At 42.1% G+C, this 16966-nt stretch overlaps 1 protein-coding gene across 1 annotated transcript in view; it reads left to right on the top strand.

Annotated features, from left to right (window-relative positions):
• Hs3st-A (Heparan sulfate 3-O sulfotransferase-A) overlaps positions 1–16590 on the top strand; it is a 42865-nt gene extending 26275 nt beyond the window's left edge. The window contains exons 4-5 of the mRNA XM_011646870.2: positions 1250–1463; positions 1554–16590. Coding sequence (XP_011645172.2) covers positions 1250–1463; positions 1554–2438 — 1099 coding nt within the window. The 3' untranslated portion in view covers positions 2439–16590. The remainder of the gene's footprint in view (positions 1–1249; positions 1464–1553) is intronic.
• Positions 16591–16966: the final 376 nt, after the last annotated feature.

The raw sequence follows: 16966 nt of genomic DNA, 5'->3' as shown, positions 1-16966 counted from the left end.
GACCTTTCTGCATCATTTATAGCGAATCGATCCTCCGCTCCCTCGCCCTTTCACCCTTCTTCATCCCCGGCCTCTCATGTCTCGTTTCAGAAGTTCATTAGTTATTCGGAGTTTAAGAGCACTCGACTATAAGTTTCGTCACTTGTGAATTCTGATTCATTCCGAGCTTCGTTTGCCGCGGACGACTTTCACCGTAGGATCTTTATTCACATGAGGACATGTAATTTACATGTCCTGTTACGCTGACGTTGTAAATATCTCACTTAGTGCCGTGATAAGAGATGTATAATTTAGGGTAAATCGCGAGAATACATTTCATGATGACATATTTGTTATCAGTTTTTATTATCTCTCCAGACATATCTAACAACGATAATCAGCAGCAAATTGTGACGTAGCGCGACATAATTATTGATAATACATATATTAGAAGGAGTAAATACATAAGATATGATATATCTTACGGAGCGGTTGAAGCTTAATCACCCATTATTTTTCGCTCACAAGACAGCATGCGGGTCGATGATTTATCGTCGGCGAAGAGAGCTATGAAATCCTAACGTACGGCTCGCGGGACGCCGGTAAATCCACCGATCGATTCGGAACCCGCATTCAATGGAGAACAAAATTAGCGAACGCGACATTGACAACCGCTTTGTTCGTCTGCCACGCGAGCGTAACCCGCGATAAATTTGCACCGGCGACCGTAGCGTTTCGTGTAAATGTCAATCATTTGCATAATTATCGCTCACGAGCCGTTGCGGCTCGAAATTGTTTCGATTCCCTTGACTAGAATTTTAAGCGGGAAAATAAGCTACGGCTCTCGCATTGCGATCTGTGAGTAATCTATTGATCTTAACGTACTTGTAAAGTATCCCTCCTGCCCATCTGACGATTCTAGTTTCTGCTAAATCAGTCTCGAGAAACGTAATGGCCCGTAAATTGAACGTTCGCGGAGTATCCGTGCGTCCGCGTGCACTGTAATAATCGACGATCATTGCGAGACTTAATCATTCCTACCGCGCCTCCGTGAAGAAAGAATAGATTAGAGACATCAACCGTAACTAACGGCGCTGTTGCGTGCCAAGAGGAGGGAAAAAACGAAGGAAAAAACGCGATTGCCCTTTGGGAACCGAGTTGAGAATGCCGTTTCAGAGAGTGAGACTTGTGCTCGAGTGAGCCACGTTGGTACTTGGAATATCTGGCGAGACAAGCGTTTTTTTTTTTTTTTTTTCGATGTCTGCCGCAGGTGGATGCCCCGCTCCGCCATGAGGCCGGCCGAGGGTGACGGGTCGGATTGCATTTTAGTGGTCGGCGTATCCAGATCGAAAATGGCCGTCGCTTTTCTGTCAGTCGCCCTGCTGTCTCTCTTCCTCACCTTCCACATACTTTACGACAGTGCCGTTTACAGCCTTCACGCGGTTTCCGCCGTCGAAGGACGCACGGTCGAGCTGGTTTCTCAGGTACGTGTAGTAAGTCTCTCTAACAGAAATGCATAACCGCTAATGTCTCCAAAGACACATGGCTGCCATATACGGTGGGATTTATGGTAGGTACGCGCTACGCCGCCTCTCCTCTTCTCCAACTCCAAGGTTCACTTCCCGCGCACGAATCGCCATCTTCCCCAGGCCATCATAATCGGCGTACGCAAGTGCGGCACGAGGGCACTGTTGGAGATGCTCTTCCTGCATCCGCAGATACAAAAGGCCGCCGGCGAGGTCCACTTCTTCGACCGTGACGACAATTACGGGAAGGGTCTGGAGTGGTACCGTCGCAAGATGCCGTACTCCTTCAAGGGACAGATCACCATCGAGAAGAGCCCCAGCTACTTCGTGACGCCCGAAGTGCCCGAGAGAATCCGGGCGATGAACGGCAGCGTCAAGCTGCTGTTGATCGTCCGGGAACCGGTCACCCGGGCAATATCGGATTACACGCAATTGCGCACGCACGCCGCTACCGCGTCCACCCTGACCAACGGCACGCCGCAACAGCAGCAACAACAACAACAGCAAGTGGCACGTACATTCGAGGAGCTCGTTATGCGACCCGACGGTACTATAAACGAGTCCTATAGACCGGTCGCCATATCGCTCTATCACACCTATATGCATCGTTGGCTGGAAGTGTTCCCCAGAGAGCAGATCCTCATAGTGAACGGCGATCAATTGATCGAGGATCCGGTGCCTCAGCTGCGCCGAATCGAGAATTTCCTCGGGCTGGAACCGCGTATCGGCCGGCACAACTTCTACTTTAACCACACCAAGGGTTTCTACTGCCTGAGGAACGAGACTTCGGAGAAATGTCTGAAGGAGAGTAAAGGGAGGCGTCACCCGCGTGTCAGTCCGATGGTCGTGACGAAGCTGAGGAAGTTCTTCAACGAGCACAATCAACGCTTCTACGAACTCGTCGGAGAGGATCTCGGCTGGCCGGAGGAATAACCATCGTGGAAAGTCCCGACTCGTTCGTTATTGATGCGAGTCGCGCGTGCATCCATCGGCGAGCATGATCGTTCGACTAAAATCAAATACCCTGTCGTCCTCACCGCGGAAGAAATATCGCTGCCGATCATCATCGGAATTAATCACGACGTCGACGAGGAGCCGGCATTGTCGGCGAAGACTCTTTGGAATTATATCGTTTCGATCAGCGATATTCTTCGGGGATACCGACAAGGATAAGTAGTAGCTATTGATTATCGGTATATTCTCTTTTATTTTTGAGAAAGAAAATGTAATGCGCTGATGTTTCACAATGAAAGTACCGGCGCCGTCATCAGCGGATACATGCGAGACCAGCGTCTTGTTATTGCATTATAAAAAACATGCAAGAGTATACAAAACATGTACACATGAGACACACATACATACACAACGCAACACGAAAGTTACAATAACGCCGGCCAAAATAAAATAGAGACGCGGAGATCTGCGAGACGAACGCGATCGCCTCGTAGATTCACGCGGCATGCGGATCACATTGGTCCGTGACTTTACATATCAATTTTACATATCGATAGTTTACATATCAATAGGTTAACTAGTTCGTACGACAAAGATTGAATATTTTTATAATCCACATTGGAAGTTGTTATATCGCTTATGTCGTTAAGGAATATTACGTAATGCGAGGGACACTCGCGTCGAGATCATGAAGATCGAAAGTTTTATTTATTGCGCACCGCGCATGCACGATCCCACCCCTACTGTACGCGAGAGAGGGAATGTGTAATTATTCTAGTCCGCTTTTTTGAAGGAGAGAAGCCGGGAGAGCAAACCGAAAGCAATCTTTTCTTTTTTACTCGTCTCTCCCTGAGTTCACCTCGCCTCTCTCTTTTTCTCTCGCAGAAAAGCGCGAACGTTCTTCTCCATCGTTCTCTGACACTGGATATCGGCGCAAGCGTTCCTCTGGGAACACGAAGAGAAGTAGGGTGGAATCCGACCAACCGCGAATAAACTCGTCAGCGGCAGTATAGACGGAACCTCTCTCTCTCTCTCTCTCTCTCTCTCTCTCTCTCTCTCTCTCTCTCTCTCTCTCTCTCTCTCTCTCTCTCTCTCTCTCTCTCTCTCTCTCTCTCTCTCTCTCTCTCTCTCTCTCTCTCTCTTTTCTATCTCTCGCCGAGGCTTTATCGTAGAAATCTTTATAATCGATTATTCTCCAAATCTCCCGATGGAGTTTGAACGTTTAATGTTCTTTATATAAAATAAATTCTACTGAAAGACCGAGTATTACATGTGTACTAAAAGCAACGCGACAACTTAAACGTATTAAAAATGTATTACAACGGAGAGTACTCTCTTCGTCGTTGAAAGAGTTCTTAATTATTGCACAGATGTTTAATAATTCAGATTGACATCGACGAAGAGAATGATAGAGATGTTACGGGACGCTGTTTAGTTACCTTTACAATTTGCGCGTGAATAAAGGCACTTAAACTTTATCGATAACGAATTATTGTCGCGGCGGGGTTTAACTTCAGCAATTTTACAAAAGGTATAAAAAACTCGTGTAAAATTATTCAAGTTACACCTCGTCGCGATGATGATTTATTTTCGACAAAATTGAAGTGTCTTTATCGAAAAGTGTTTTTTTTTTTAGTGCGAATAATAGACGAAAATCATTGGAGATTAATAAGATAGATCTGTCATTGAGAACGCGGAGAAGACAAGGGGGATGAAAGAAGCGAGTCATATGAAAGCTTGTCGCCTAGCGACAGCTTCTCGCCTAGCGACAGCTTCTCTCGGAAGGATACGACTCCATAAATAATCTGCTTTGCGACGCAAGTGAGTCGTGCATGCGCGGCAAAATGCACTGTGCGTTAATTCGTGCGATAAATACCGGTCGCCTAGGCTCCGTTTTAGCGGCCGGAGGATCTCGGGAATCGGAGTAAATGGCATTCCGAGGGCACAAGTGCGTCAATTTTCTTTGCACCGCGCGCGATTATTTCCAAGGAGTGAATGTGTTACAAATGAAATTGAAAATATTGAATAATCTGTTATTCAATCTTTTTCTTTATTAAAACGAACAATGTTCATTGAATCGAAAGCTCGAAGCAAGAGGGAAACAAATTATTGCGTCGGTTAAATTATTTTCGAAAGGAGAAAACGTTCGCTCTTGGTACCGGATAAAGCTTATTTCTATTAATCCGTTTTTAGCTTATTTAGAAGTGAAGTTTCGCTTTATACGCGCACCGGCTCCGTTAATTACCTCGCCGTCGCAATTTGCTTAACCGTTTACGACGGCGACGTTATGCGCGGCTCGATCATCGGTTTCGCGAAAGCTCGGCTTGACGACGACAATTTCGGGCTTCTCGATTCGGCTCAAAGAAAGCCGCGCATCGTGCGTCTCTCGTCGTCGATCCTTCCTTTCCGCGTACACGCTTTGATCAAATCTTTGCTCAGGGACTCGGTTGCATTCGTGTAAGTTGTAATTTCCGCAAACAGCCTTTGATTCTCGTTAGATTACCTGGTACAGTTTATAAAGCGCTCGGGATGTAAATCTGTCACGATTAATACACAAGCAAAGGGGTGCCCCACGTATCTCTCCTTTTTCCCCGCTTTTGCGAGGTAAGGTCGGATCGATGAGAGCCGGAACGAGCGAGCAATTGTCATCGCAGCGAAATTTTCAATTAGCAGCTTAATATGCGGCACGCCTGTGGATGGATTGAAAAACGTCACGTCATCAGCCTTTACACAGTTTCTTCTGTATTCCCGCGGACGAATATTTAATTCCACCTTGACTCGATGACCCAGCGAGTTTATTCCGTGCACGCGTGACACGCGATAGCTTTTCTCGACTTCGCTTAAACGCACGGAAAAGAAACGCACATATCGCTCGACATTTCTTCCTCGTGACGAGCGAAGGGATCGCGTTACGATTTCCGACCTCCGTACGCCCAATTAAGGAACTTGTAGACCTTCTTTAGGAAAGTCACGGCACGGCTCGATAAGCTGAGAAGCGTAGCCGGTCACGTTAACCATCTCGCACGCTTGGTTACGCTCATTTAAATTGTCGAGAGAGATATTTTCCAGTTAGTTTTGTATTCCCTAACAAGCCGTTGCTTTTTTACGCGGAATTTATTGCGTCAGCGTACGATTCGATCAATCGTATTTTCTACTCCATACCGTTCTCCATTTTCGAAGGATGAATATTAAGAGAAAGATTTTTTTGAAAGAGAGTAGAAATTGTCATAGCGCCAGATATGATTATATGTTTTCGATTATAATAATATTCCGACACAATCGAGACGCGTCGAAATCGAAAGACCTTTCATTTGTAGCGAGTGTATTAAGTTACCGTAACTTTAATAAATCTGCCGTCAAATCATCTATCCGTTGGCCGTTGTTAAAATTACGGCGCGAAAAAATATCGTCTCCGGAGCGAGGCAAGATAAATATTGTTCCTTGCCGTCTCTCTCTCTCTCTCTCTCGTTATCGTAAGAGAACGAATAAAAGTTTCATTCCCCGGCGCGCATCGCGCGATCACGATATTCCTCCCTTGGCCTCCGCGCAGCCCCGGTCTCGGCCATTCACCCCTGCTTTAGCGGCGTTAACACCCCCTCTCCCGCCGCCGCGATCCTCTCAGTGAGATGCTTTTTTTCAACGCCTCCTTTTTTTCGTCGATCCGTGTCCGGTCAATCTACGGGGATTTCACGCGGTCTTCCCATTTGCGGGGATGTCGCGAAAACAAATATTTCCAACGCCGAGGCGCGAGAGCCTCTGTAAATATGTCATTTCATCTCCGCGTTTTCCGAATGAAATATGAAACGGCAACTGCGACATCCTGTGCGACACCCTATGCGGTACACATGTCGAACTGTGCAATGTACCTTGTTACTACGCGTACCTTGTTACTCCAGAGGTGTCCGATGGACCTATAAATGTAACACACAACGCGCTGGAAGTAGAAATTGAATTGGGGTCTTTCGAAAACAGCTGCCCGTGCCCGGATAACCTCTTTGCCTCGACTGATCGATATTGCTCGCCATTCACGTGGACGTCCGACGAAATGTACGCAGATCCCGCGGATCCCTCTTGTCCCTTTCGTCTCCATTACGGATGCACCCTCCGCGGAGCGGCCGAGATGAATATGTATTTTCTAGCGAGCGTGCCACGCTCACGCGAAAGCACTGAAATTTATAAAGACCCGTAGCCAGGGTATCCCGACCATTTCCCCAAACTATTTCCTCGTCTCTCGTGTAATAACGGCCCCCCATGTCCGAGATATTTAGTCTTGAATATGACAAACGATCATTCATCAAATGTCATCATGTGGAAAAGCTCACCTCTCAGTTGAAACTTTTTCAAACTTTTGAGACTGAAGCATCTCGCTTTCCTCCCTTCTTTTTTTTTTAACATTTTCCATCTTCTTCTCTTCCATTAATACCGATACTCCGGACAATGAAATATCTTGACACGGTCGCGAGAGGTGCTTCTTTTCGCGTGTGATGAATATGCATTTTATGCAAAATGCATCCGCGCTCGCCGGCTTAAGTCGAGGAAGAAGAAGCGCCGCCGGACTATACACGAGACTTCGCAGGAAGGAAGGGTTCGCCTAACAATCTCGAGAAGTCGCCGCGAATAAAGGAATTATACGGAATTACAAGGGCGTGGATTCTGATCTAACTACGTGAATCCGAATATTCAATAGGAAGGTTCATCGACTTCCGGCGAAGTCAAAGGAAGCAACAAACTACACTACGTTATCAAGAAAATCAGGTAAAGATAGATAAGGACGGGGGGGAAAAATGTCACCCCCAGGGGAACGAGAGAAATTTTATGGCGCGTCGGGTATCTCTAAGCGTGTACTACGGACCCGATAAAATTCAGGATCGATTTTCCCTTAATCGCGTATTACTATGCGATACCCGACGTGAATGGCGAGTTACTTCGGTCTCGGGGGATAATAATAACGCAGTAATCAACCCTCGAGAAGTTTCGTGCAATGGCGGCTTTAATAATGCACGCGAAATGCTCCTGAAATCCACATGTCGAATCAATGACGAAATTGAATTGCAACAATCGCGACCATTTTGCTGAAATGTGCGATGGATTTCGAATTAGTATGATAAGTCCATTTTAATCGCTTCAGCATTTTTATTTTGATTTTAGCGACGAAAAACAGAATTATTAATAGGAACCGTTAAAGAGATACTCGTTTCTATCACATGTTATACTTTCTAATATTTATTACACTGCGATATTTAAGTGAATTGTTGATAATAACAATATCTCTATGCATATTTTTTTTTATCGTATGACGGAAGTAAAAATGGTGGTTTACTAGAAAGCGCAGTACGAAGCTGTGGCGGAAAAATGGAAAAAAGCGTGAAAAAGCGTGAAAATATCACTGTTACTCCACGAAAATCTAATTAATTGTCCGTGCAAACTTTTTCACGCTTCAGATTCCGGAACCTTTGAAATTTTTTGACCTGACATCGCCGGGACCGAAAAGCGGATACAAAAGTCATTCGTTTGCGCACTTGCGTATATAACCGCGTTTACCGGAAATATTCTGGCAGGACAATTACTCGAACGTTTTAAAATTCAAATTTTGGTATTTAGAGTACACTAGGTTTCTAGAACGCACAATTCTCCATCCGTATATCATAAAAATGTGCGAGATAAACTAACAACAAACGGACATTTCCGGATGATTTTATCGACATCTCGACATATAAAAGCGTACGAGGAGAGCCCCGAACGTGCCCCTGCAACCTGGTTAAATAATCGATGAGAGTGGCTTGATCTTCGTTTGTCTTTGACTCGTACCCTTCATTGATCGCAGTGATCGGTTTACTTCACTTTTTCCCCCCTCGCGGTGACATCGTTGCCTGTAGTCTGCTACTGTAAACGGTTTGGACGTACTACCAGCTATGTCCGGTAAATTGTTGTCTGTAAGCACATCGCGTAATCGAGAAGTTTGTTCTCGCAAGAGAGAGAAAAATTTATCCTCGCCCGGTCCGTTCAAACACTCGTAATTACTCGAAGCTTATCGTTTCTAGCAAATAATAAACTTCTCCGGTACCAAGATACACAAGTATCTCCTCAAAAACTTTGCACTTTCAGAGATAAAAATATCAAAGGTGATGTCAAAGTTATATGTCGTGAACTTTGTAGAAGGTACGAAGCGTACATTTTTCGCAAAAACAGTATTTTCGCAAGAAATTGACGCACTGGCATAAACCTTCGAATTTCCTGAGACACGAATGGGGAATGGGAAGGGGGAGGGTGGGTTAGACCATGGGGAGATGAAAGAAACCAAAGACACATTAATGAGTAAACGGAGAGGGTGTCTGCGAATATCTCTTTTTGGAGGGGCACACACCCTCGCGCTCGGAGCGCTAGTCATTAAAAAAAAAAAAATAACATATCATAATTTATAAGTGTAGGATAAGGAAAATCGCTCAACGGTTCTCGGATCGTTCGAATCTATACTTCGATAAATCCTTGGATCATTGAATTACCGGATCCTTGGACCATCGGATCCCATCATCGAATCGCGAATCGTTCTTTCGCGCCTCGCGCTCGCCACGATCTTATGCGTGAACTCCACTTCTCGTCGAGTGTAATTTTGCGAAATTGCACACGTAGTATAATCCAATACGATGCAGCGGGTCCTCCCGATGAGACTCGATTACATCACTACTCATCTACTTTTTGTGTGAGAGTGTGCAAAAGTTCAATTTATAATTCAATCGCCGAGACACTCTATTCGAAAATGAAAAAGTTACAAGGCGTCTGAAGTCGAGGGTGGAAAGAGTACAAAAGACACAACAAGCAGCAACCTTCCAACGAAAGAAATTCGCCCGGAAAGCGTGAAATCTATGAATGGAGGGACATGTGGTGGATCTCCGAGATACAATGTGTACACGCGCGAGTTGCAACTTGCGCTTGCTTTCCGTTCCTTCTTATCGGCTTTCGCGAGTCAACGGCGGCAGTGGAGTATACTCTTCACTACGGGATATCTCAACGAGAATGTCTCCTACTTGCCCCTTGCCAACCGCCCTCTCCCTCCCCCCATCCTCTCTTTCCCTTCACCTTCGTCGTCTGTATCGTGCATCCCAGGAGAGAGAGCACTGATTTATTTAAAAGACCGAGTCGACGGCGAGGATGCCCGGCTTCGTCACTGCCGGCAAGGGTCGCTTGCGATTCTCGAACGCATCCCGATTTTATTTCAATTTTCATTTTAGATTTTTGTCTATATCAATACGTGCCAATTTGTTTTTCTAGTCACACGTTTTTTTTTAGTCGCAATGTCGACCTTCTATATTTGCCTCGCTAAATTTATCGCGTAGTAACTCGAATTAGAATGCACATTCCCGATTTGTTGTAGCTAAATATACTCCGCTGCCGTTCGAAAGCAAAGTTCATTAGCAATGATTTAGATATTGCACAGAAAAGCAATCTTATATCAAGATTATATATTCTCATATACAAGAATAGAGAGATAGCAAGAATATTATGATCTTCGTATAGAAGATTTTTAATCGTGAGTTGAACAAAAATAATACTTGCATCAATACAAATTTAATCAAATCAAGATTATTACAATTTTTAAGAAGGTTATAATATTTTTATTTATATATGAGAATATTTTTTTATTTATGACTAATTTTTTTCTGTGTAGATTATTATGGATTAATATCTTTCATTCCTAGCTGCTTGTAACTCAAAAGTTTATTAATACCTCGACTTTGAATCAACCGTCGATATTTCTCCGCGCGGTATCTCGCATTTCGAGGATATTCTCACGAATAATCCTCCGAGGAATAATCCTCCGATCAAAAACAAATAGCGGAAGAACAGCGTGTACATACATATACATGTGTGTGCGCTTTGTTCGCCGCGCTTGTAAGATTTCGTTTTATACCATGGGACAACGTGGCGGGCGCAATCGGCGCTCTGTCGACAAAATGTCAGATATCTTATCGAGATGACATCTTCCTCGACGATTCGAACGGTGAATTGTCTTTTAAGCTGTTTGTCCGATAAGATACTTGACGTTGCTCGCGCGAAGAATGCTAAATCAGAGGTGCACAAACTAATGCGCATTCAGCTCGGTATAGACCAACTGTTGTTATTTTTTCGAAATGTATAAAAAAAAATTAGAATTAAGTTAAGATACGATATTCTATAAAGCACTCTACACGTTTTTACTTGACGAGAGAAATACATAGATATCGCTACGTTAAAACATCAGGAGCCGTGTTATTTCATAATTATAATTTATTATCTCTTTCTCTGTGATGTCGAATTAGCGTGTCGTAACTTTTGTTCTCGCAATATCAAATGTAATATGCTATTACTGTCACTGCTGTCTATTTTTATAAAAATTGAAGCAGCGAGAGACGATCGGTTATCGGGGATAATCTGATTAACGCGATAACTGAGGGGCCAGTATCCTTTTTTCAGAAAGGAAGATAATCACCTAGGGGAAAAGTATTGAAAATTTAATTTTTCTCTTATTCGATCGCTCGTTTAGCTATTTTATCATGTCACTTGTGTGCGATTTGTCTTGATATTTCCGAAAACCTTTGTCCGGGTGACAAAAGCGAGTTTGCGCGCCGCTGGTACAGGCGTAAGGCTAGATGTAAGAATATTAGATTTACAAAATCATAGCTATACGTTAAGCAATAAGCCACGCTGAAAGAGGAAACGATACATATCAACAATTGCCTGTACGGTGTACACGATGTCGTTTCTCGACACGTGCACCGGATTAAGCGAAAACAAAAAAAAAATATGTCACAAAAATGAGGTGTCCGTGCAGAACCGAAAACGATCGAGAAGCGAAATGCTTTACATCGCATTTTCTTTTTTCAAAAAAAAAAGGAAAAGGAAGTAAAGTTATTCACATATTTACGGGCGTGTATATAAGCGACGGCAGAAATTTCAAGCACGCATTTCGTCGACCTTTTTTGTGGCGAGCATGTAGCATAGCCGGGCAGGACGTTCCGTGAACATTTACAGAACATGTTTTCGTATTCTCTCATTTGCAGCGGATGTTTTTATATATGTATCGGGGCTTGTTCAAAGAATAAAAAGCTTCCTGTTGAAAATTTTCGGTAGCTTTTCGCTTCGGAAACGCACAGGGCGGGGCGAGGGGGGGAGGAGGGGGACGGAGAGAAAAACATGAGAGAGGATTCCGTAAAGCGGCGGTTTCCCTTCGGAAAAGCGTGAATTAATACACGCGGAAATATCGACCGAGGTCGTGGCACGTTTTACGGCAAAAGAGTCAGGTTGTTCCGGAAACTAAAAAAGAAGAGGAAACGCGGGGGTGGGCGCGGGAGAAGACGGGGAGACCACTTCTCGTGCGCCATGTCCGTCTGGCGCGGCCGCATTTTCCCCGGGAGAATAGCTTCCAACGGAATACAAAAGGCTTTTGCGCGGCGACCCGGCAAAAATCGCCGCCACTCGCCTAATCGGCCAAGGGTTGATTCGGTAAAACGCGGAAACGGCGCGACGCTACGCCACGCGGAATTTGCATCTGCGGAGGAAGGCAGGACTGGGGCCGGCAGGACCGGCTGCAAAGAAGCCGAATTTTATTGTCGTTTTTTTCCATTAAACAACATCTTTCCTCAGGATCGCTTCCCGATCGTGAGAGGCGATGCGCAACCACCTCAGGGTCGCATCAAACTAACGCTATAGTTCAAAACGAGTACATATCACTAGTTGTTAACGGCGCATCGTAAATAGATTTAATAACGATTAATAATTAATTTATTATACATTTACCCATATCTTATATATATGATATACATATAAAAATTGATATATGTATATATATATATACAATATCTATATACATATGTGTACACACGTACATGTATACACAAGCTAGCGCGTAAGTTTTAATAAAACAATGTAGCGAGAAACGAGAGAGGGAACGTATAACCTGGCGATTATTCGTCGCGAATATTCCGAACGGAAAAACGGACAAAGCTATTCTATCGATATAGAAACCAGACAGTATTTTAAATGAGCGTAGATAATGACCGTTAGTCATGTATATCTGTCGCATATCGTCGGTAATCAATTTTTGTTAGAAGCTTTACTTTGTACTTTCCCCCTTACAATTACACAACAATGTTTTTTTTTTTTTTCGACTAACAGTTGCCTAAATGTACCACCGAATTTTACCACTCGAAACAATTAATTATTTTACCTCCGTAAAATTTACGTGATTTTCAAAATCAAATATTCTAAACTTGAATCGTTCTCATACAAAGCCGAACATCAATTAAGCACAACTACGCTTCCACAATTAAATTTTTATAACGACTTGTTGTTATACATTGAAATTTATCGACGAGAGTACATATATTTATTAAGCGCGATTAATTTGACGCCGTAGAAAGATCCTTCGATTAAATGTCAAAAAGCAACTCTTCCTCTCGACTTTGCTCTAGACCGAAAAAAGTGACACGAAATACTCTTGTATTCAGAGACACTCGCGCGCACCCACGTTCACGCACACACCCACACACGCGCACACGTACACTTTTAACCCAAACAAAAAAATTATTGTTATCGATGTCTACGATAAATTGTTAAACCAAAGGGCGGAAGCGGCACCGAATCTCAGAATCGTTGTCGCTTCAGGCTGATTTGTAATTAATGTTTAACGATATTTATTATATTTTTTTTTCTAATAGCGTATACCGTGTATGTGTTTCCTGTCGTGATTACCCTACCATTTCCTCTTTCCTCTTTCCTCGATAGAGACTTTAAGGATAACGAATTCTCGTGTCGCTTCTCACTCTCTTGTACCTTTTAAACGGGCGCTCCATTAGGCGCTCGGCGTATCTAATTAATTAATTCCCTAATACGTTGTACTCGGTCCGATTGTTTAACTGCATATACGAGCTAAAAAATCGATTTTGGCTATTGTTACTCGTGAGATTGTAAAACACCTACTCTCCGCTTCTTGTATCGGGTGGCATCGCGATATCTCGTCCGCTCGTATTTTTCACTCGTTGTCGAGCCGGCGGTGACACGACGCGACGATGATTTACTACAACTCTGATTATATGAACGCACAATAGAAAATCGATGTACAGTTCAATGGGGAAATTAATCGTGCGAGAGAAACGCGAAAAAATTTATAAATACGGAGGATACGCGGTCAAGCTATCATCTCTGGGAAATCACAGGGTTTTTATATCAAATACGTTAAAGCGCATTTATTGGAAATGGAGGCTGGTAATTAATTTCAGTGAAAATTTAGACAAAGATATTTTATTATAATTAAATTAAAAATATCACAAGAACTGCAATAATTGGATTATCTCGAATACCGGGGGCTGAGATTTTGCGATGCAGCCAGTCGAATTAACTCCTTCCGCTCGATGCGACATTGCGATTATACGGCAATTTTGTACATGCGATGCACGACTAAAAGAGACGTTACATCATTAACCAAACACGGTTTTTTGAAAACACGGCGAAACCCCTTTGCGGGACTCTCGGTATATAGAAACGTCTTTTAGATCGGCAGCTCAAATAGCTAAATAAATAAATTTATTACGAATAACGCGATTATTAAATAAAAATACTCATTATAAAAAGTAAAGTGAATTTTAAAAATATATAGAAATATTGAATGTATCGTTAGATAGAAAGAATTTCTCATCGACAAAAAAATTATGTGACAAAAAATTTGTGTACGTTACGTATTTGATAGTGAATGCAATTTTTATATTGTAGGATATTTATATAATATATCGTTACGACTTCATAGGATAATAGTAGAGTTAGATAAATTGTTGTGATTTAAATAATTTATATCTTTACATTCCTTTTTACATCTGAGATCTCGATAAAAGAGTTTTATTGTACCGAGAGTTGCAATACATGTTAATGCGTTATCGTCGGAAAGGGGTTAAAGGGATCAAAGAGCTCGTAGCTTAAAACCACATATACGTTACGTACACGCTTCCATCGCGTCTCTATGCACGTTGTTGTAAATTGCGGACAGACGTTATTAAAACGTTGGAACGAAACTCATGGCATTTTCTCGACCAATATGAGTTAATGGCCAGCCTGTGTTACTTTTAGCGTGTAACATGTTCAGCGATGAACATAATTGTTCAAAAAGGATTTTTTCTGCTAATATACAATTTCTCTTTATAAATTTGGTTCATCAATTGCATTTTATCGTCAAATATAAATCTCGCGTCGATGCTTTGCCATAAAAAAGTACGCGGTTAAATTAATTTTGCATAATTTACTTTTTTCTGTTGTATATCTTACTTAAAAAAAATGTAAACAGTAATGGGATAAGTTTTAACAATGTTATAAAAGATTCAAGTTTGACTCGTCTCGAACGCTGGACGTACATCTAAAAGTAACCGGCAAGTGAAGCTCACTAAATAATAATCCACGATTTGCGTTCGTGGCGCGACCAATGTTATGTCAAGCAACAAAAAGCAATAATTCTCATGCGTTGAGGAAAATCAACTTGCGAATCAATCACGATCGCGCTCTCGCAAATAACACGAAAAATTCAAAATTTATGCGAGAAACACGAAGATCGCTTGAAAAAGAGAGCTCGATCGGATCGAGAGTAAGAGAACAAATATCGAGATATGTATACGTCGCGTCAGAGAAAGATGTAATCGATTTCTGACAAAAGATGATGTAAGCTCGCATGACTAAAACGAAAAAAAGCAAAAGGGGAGAGGGTGATGCAACGCCGGGATCTCGAGGAGACGATCGCGCATCGCGTCTGTTTTGTTCCGCAACGATAGAGGATTTCCCGCCCTCCGCGCCGTTGTATGATTTTCGCGGGAATAAAAAGATATATAGGCGATATGTTATATAGATCGCTCGTACGCGTTTCACGCGCGCAGTTACATATATTATATAACTACGTAATTGCGTGAGAAGCGCGTGGGCAGCGTGATCCGACGCGCGATCGTCTCATTGATGGCTCATTTCCGGCGCCCTCCGCGCCGCCTCGGCACGAAGCGTGGCCCTAAATCACATTTTTATGGCAACGCTCGCGAGACGGCCGAGCAACGGAGTCGAATTTGCGCGCCACATTTCGCCAAATTGGTTATCATTATCAGAATCCCCAGAACTCGGAGTCCGATCAATGACCGTTTTATGTTTGAATTGGTCGAATCAAATGTAATGAAGTGGCAAAATCAATTAGAAGTGGTACAAAAATAAGGCAAATTTAAATAGGAGATGTATTACAAATGGCAAAATAATCGCGGATATTTTATCAACATGTTATATCCATTTGTCCATTTGTTTATGTTATAAATATGAAATAGAAATATGTGAGTTTTAATCTTTACTATACATTAATCTAATATTGTAAGAAACAATATATAATAATTTTATTTATCATAAAGATCAATTTATTTAAAACAATGTACAATTTTTTAATATAGGCATATATTCCGCAACGCGATAAATGCCATTTTATTATAAAACCATTTTAGTGGTAGTCGAGCTCTTACTTCTAGGGGCTCTAATCATTAATAATCAGCGAAAAGTGCCCCGCGAGCCATATCCGTCATTCACGTATCAGTTATTCTGCAAGCGAAATGCAAACGTAAATTTCTGTTGACGCTCGTTCGCGGTATGATTAACGAAAAACGAGCCCAGATGAAATTCCTTCTGGAGATGCACTTTATGAAAAAAAATTTAGAAGTTGTTTTCGACTTGACTGCGACGAGACAGCGCGGAGATATCGGTAAAGTTACGGTGAAGTTACGGAAGAAGTTTAAGTTTTACGGGATGACGAATCGTTTCCTTTTTTTTCTTCTTCTTGAATTGCGATAAAGCTCCGAGCTTCGTAAACACCCGGTATATCGAAGGATTATCGAGGCCGAACGACACGGAAGAGTCGATCGTGGTGTTGGAGATGGTAATTATAAAGGTTTCATCAACGACTCGATGATTAATCTTAAATCTTTTGTATGTTTATATGCAGTTAAATGATGTGTACATAATTATGTAATTCAGTGTCGTGAAATTTAAACCGATTGTAATACTTACACGTATCTCCGTTAGCGGAAAGCATGTGCTTCAAATTATCCTTGTAATTTCGTAAGATGATTAAACGGACCTTTGAAAGATCTTTGTTGTGTTGTCGATTGCCTGTATTCTAAGGGCGAGTTTGATCAAACTTTGATTAACTTAATCGGCGATTAATTCAAACAAAGTTACTTAAAGCCAAATTTCTAGAGGAATATTCTCCTCTGATCAATACGTCATGTATGTTTCAATCGAATAAGCATTTTATAATTTTTATTTTACCATTAAAAAGAAAATTTAATGACCCGTGAAATTAACAATAATAAAATAGAACGTGACACCTGCGAATTCAATATTAATGATGTTAATATTATTAATATCATTATATATTATTCATATTATTCTTATTTTATTATTCTTATTTATTTAATATTGTTGATATCATCTTACTTTGTTATTTTAAATGTTGAAAACAGTTC

Source organism: Pogonomyrmex barbatus, unplaced genomic scaffold (assembly GCF_055798465.1).
Source record: "Pogonomyrmex barbatus isolate J1 unplaced genomic scaffold, ASM5579846v1 scaffold7, whole genome shotgun sequence".
Classification (NCBI taxonomy): Eukaryota; Metazoa; Arthropoda; class Insecta; order Hymenoptera; family Formicidae; genus Pogonomyrmex; species Pogonomyrmex barbatus.
This window is presented reverse-complemented; position numbering and strand designations above follow the sequence as displayed.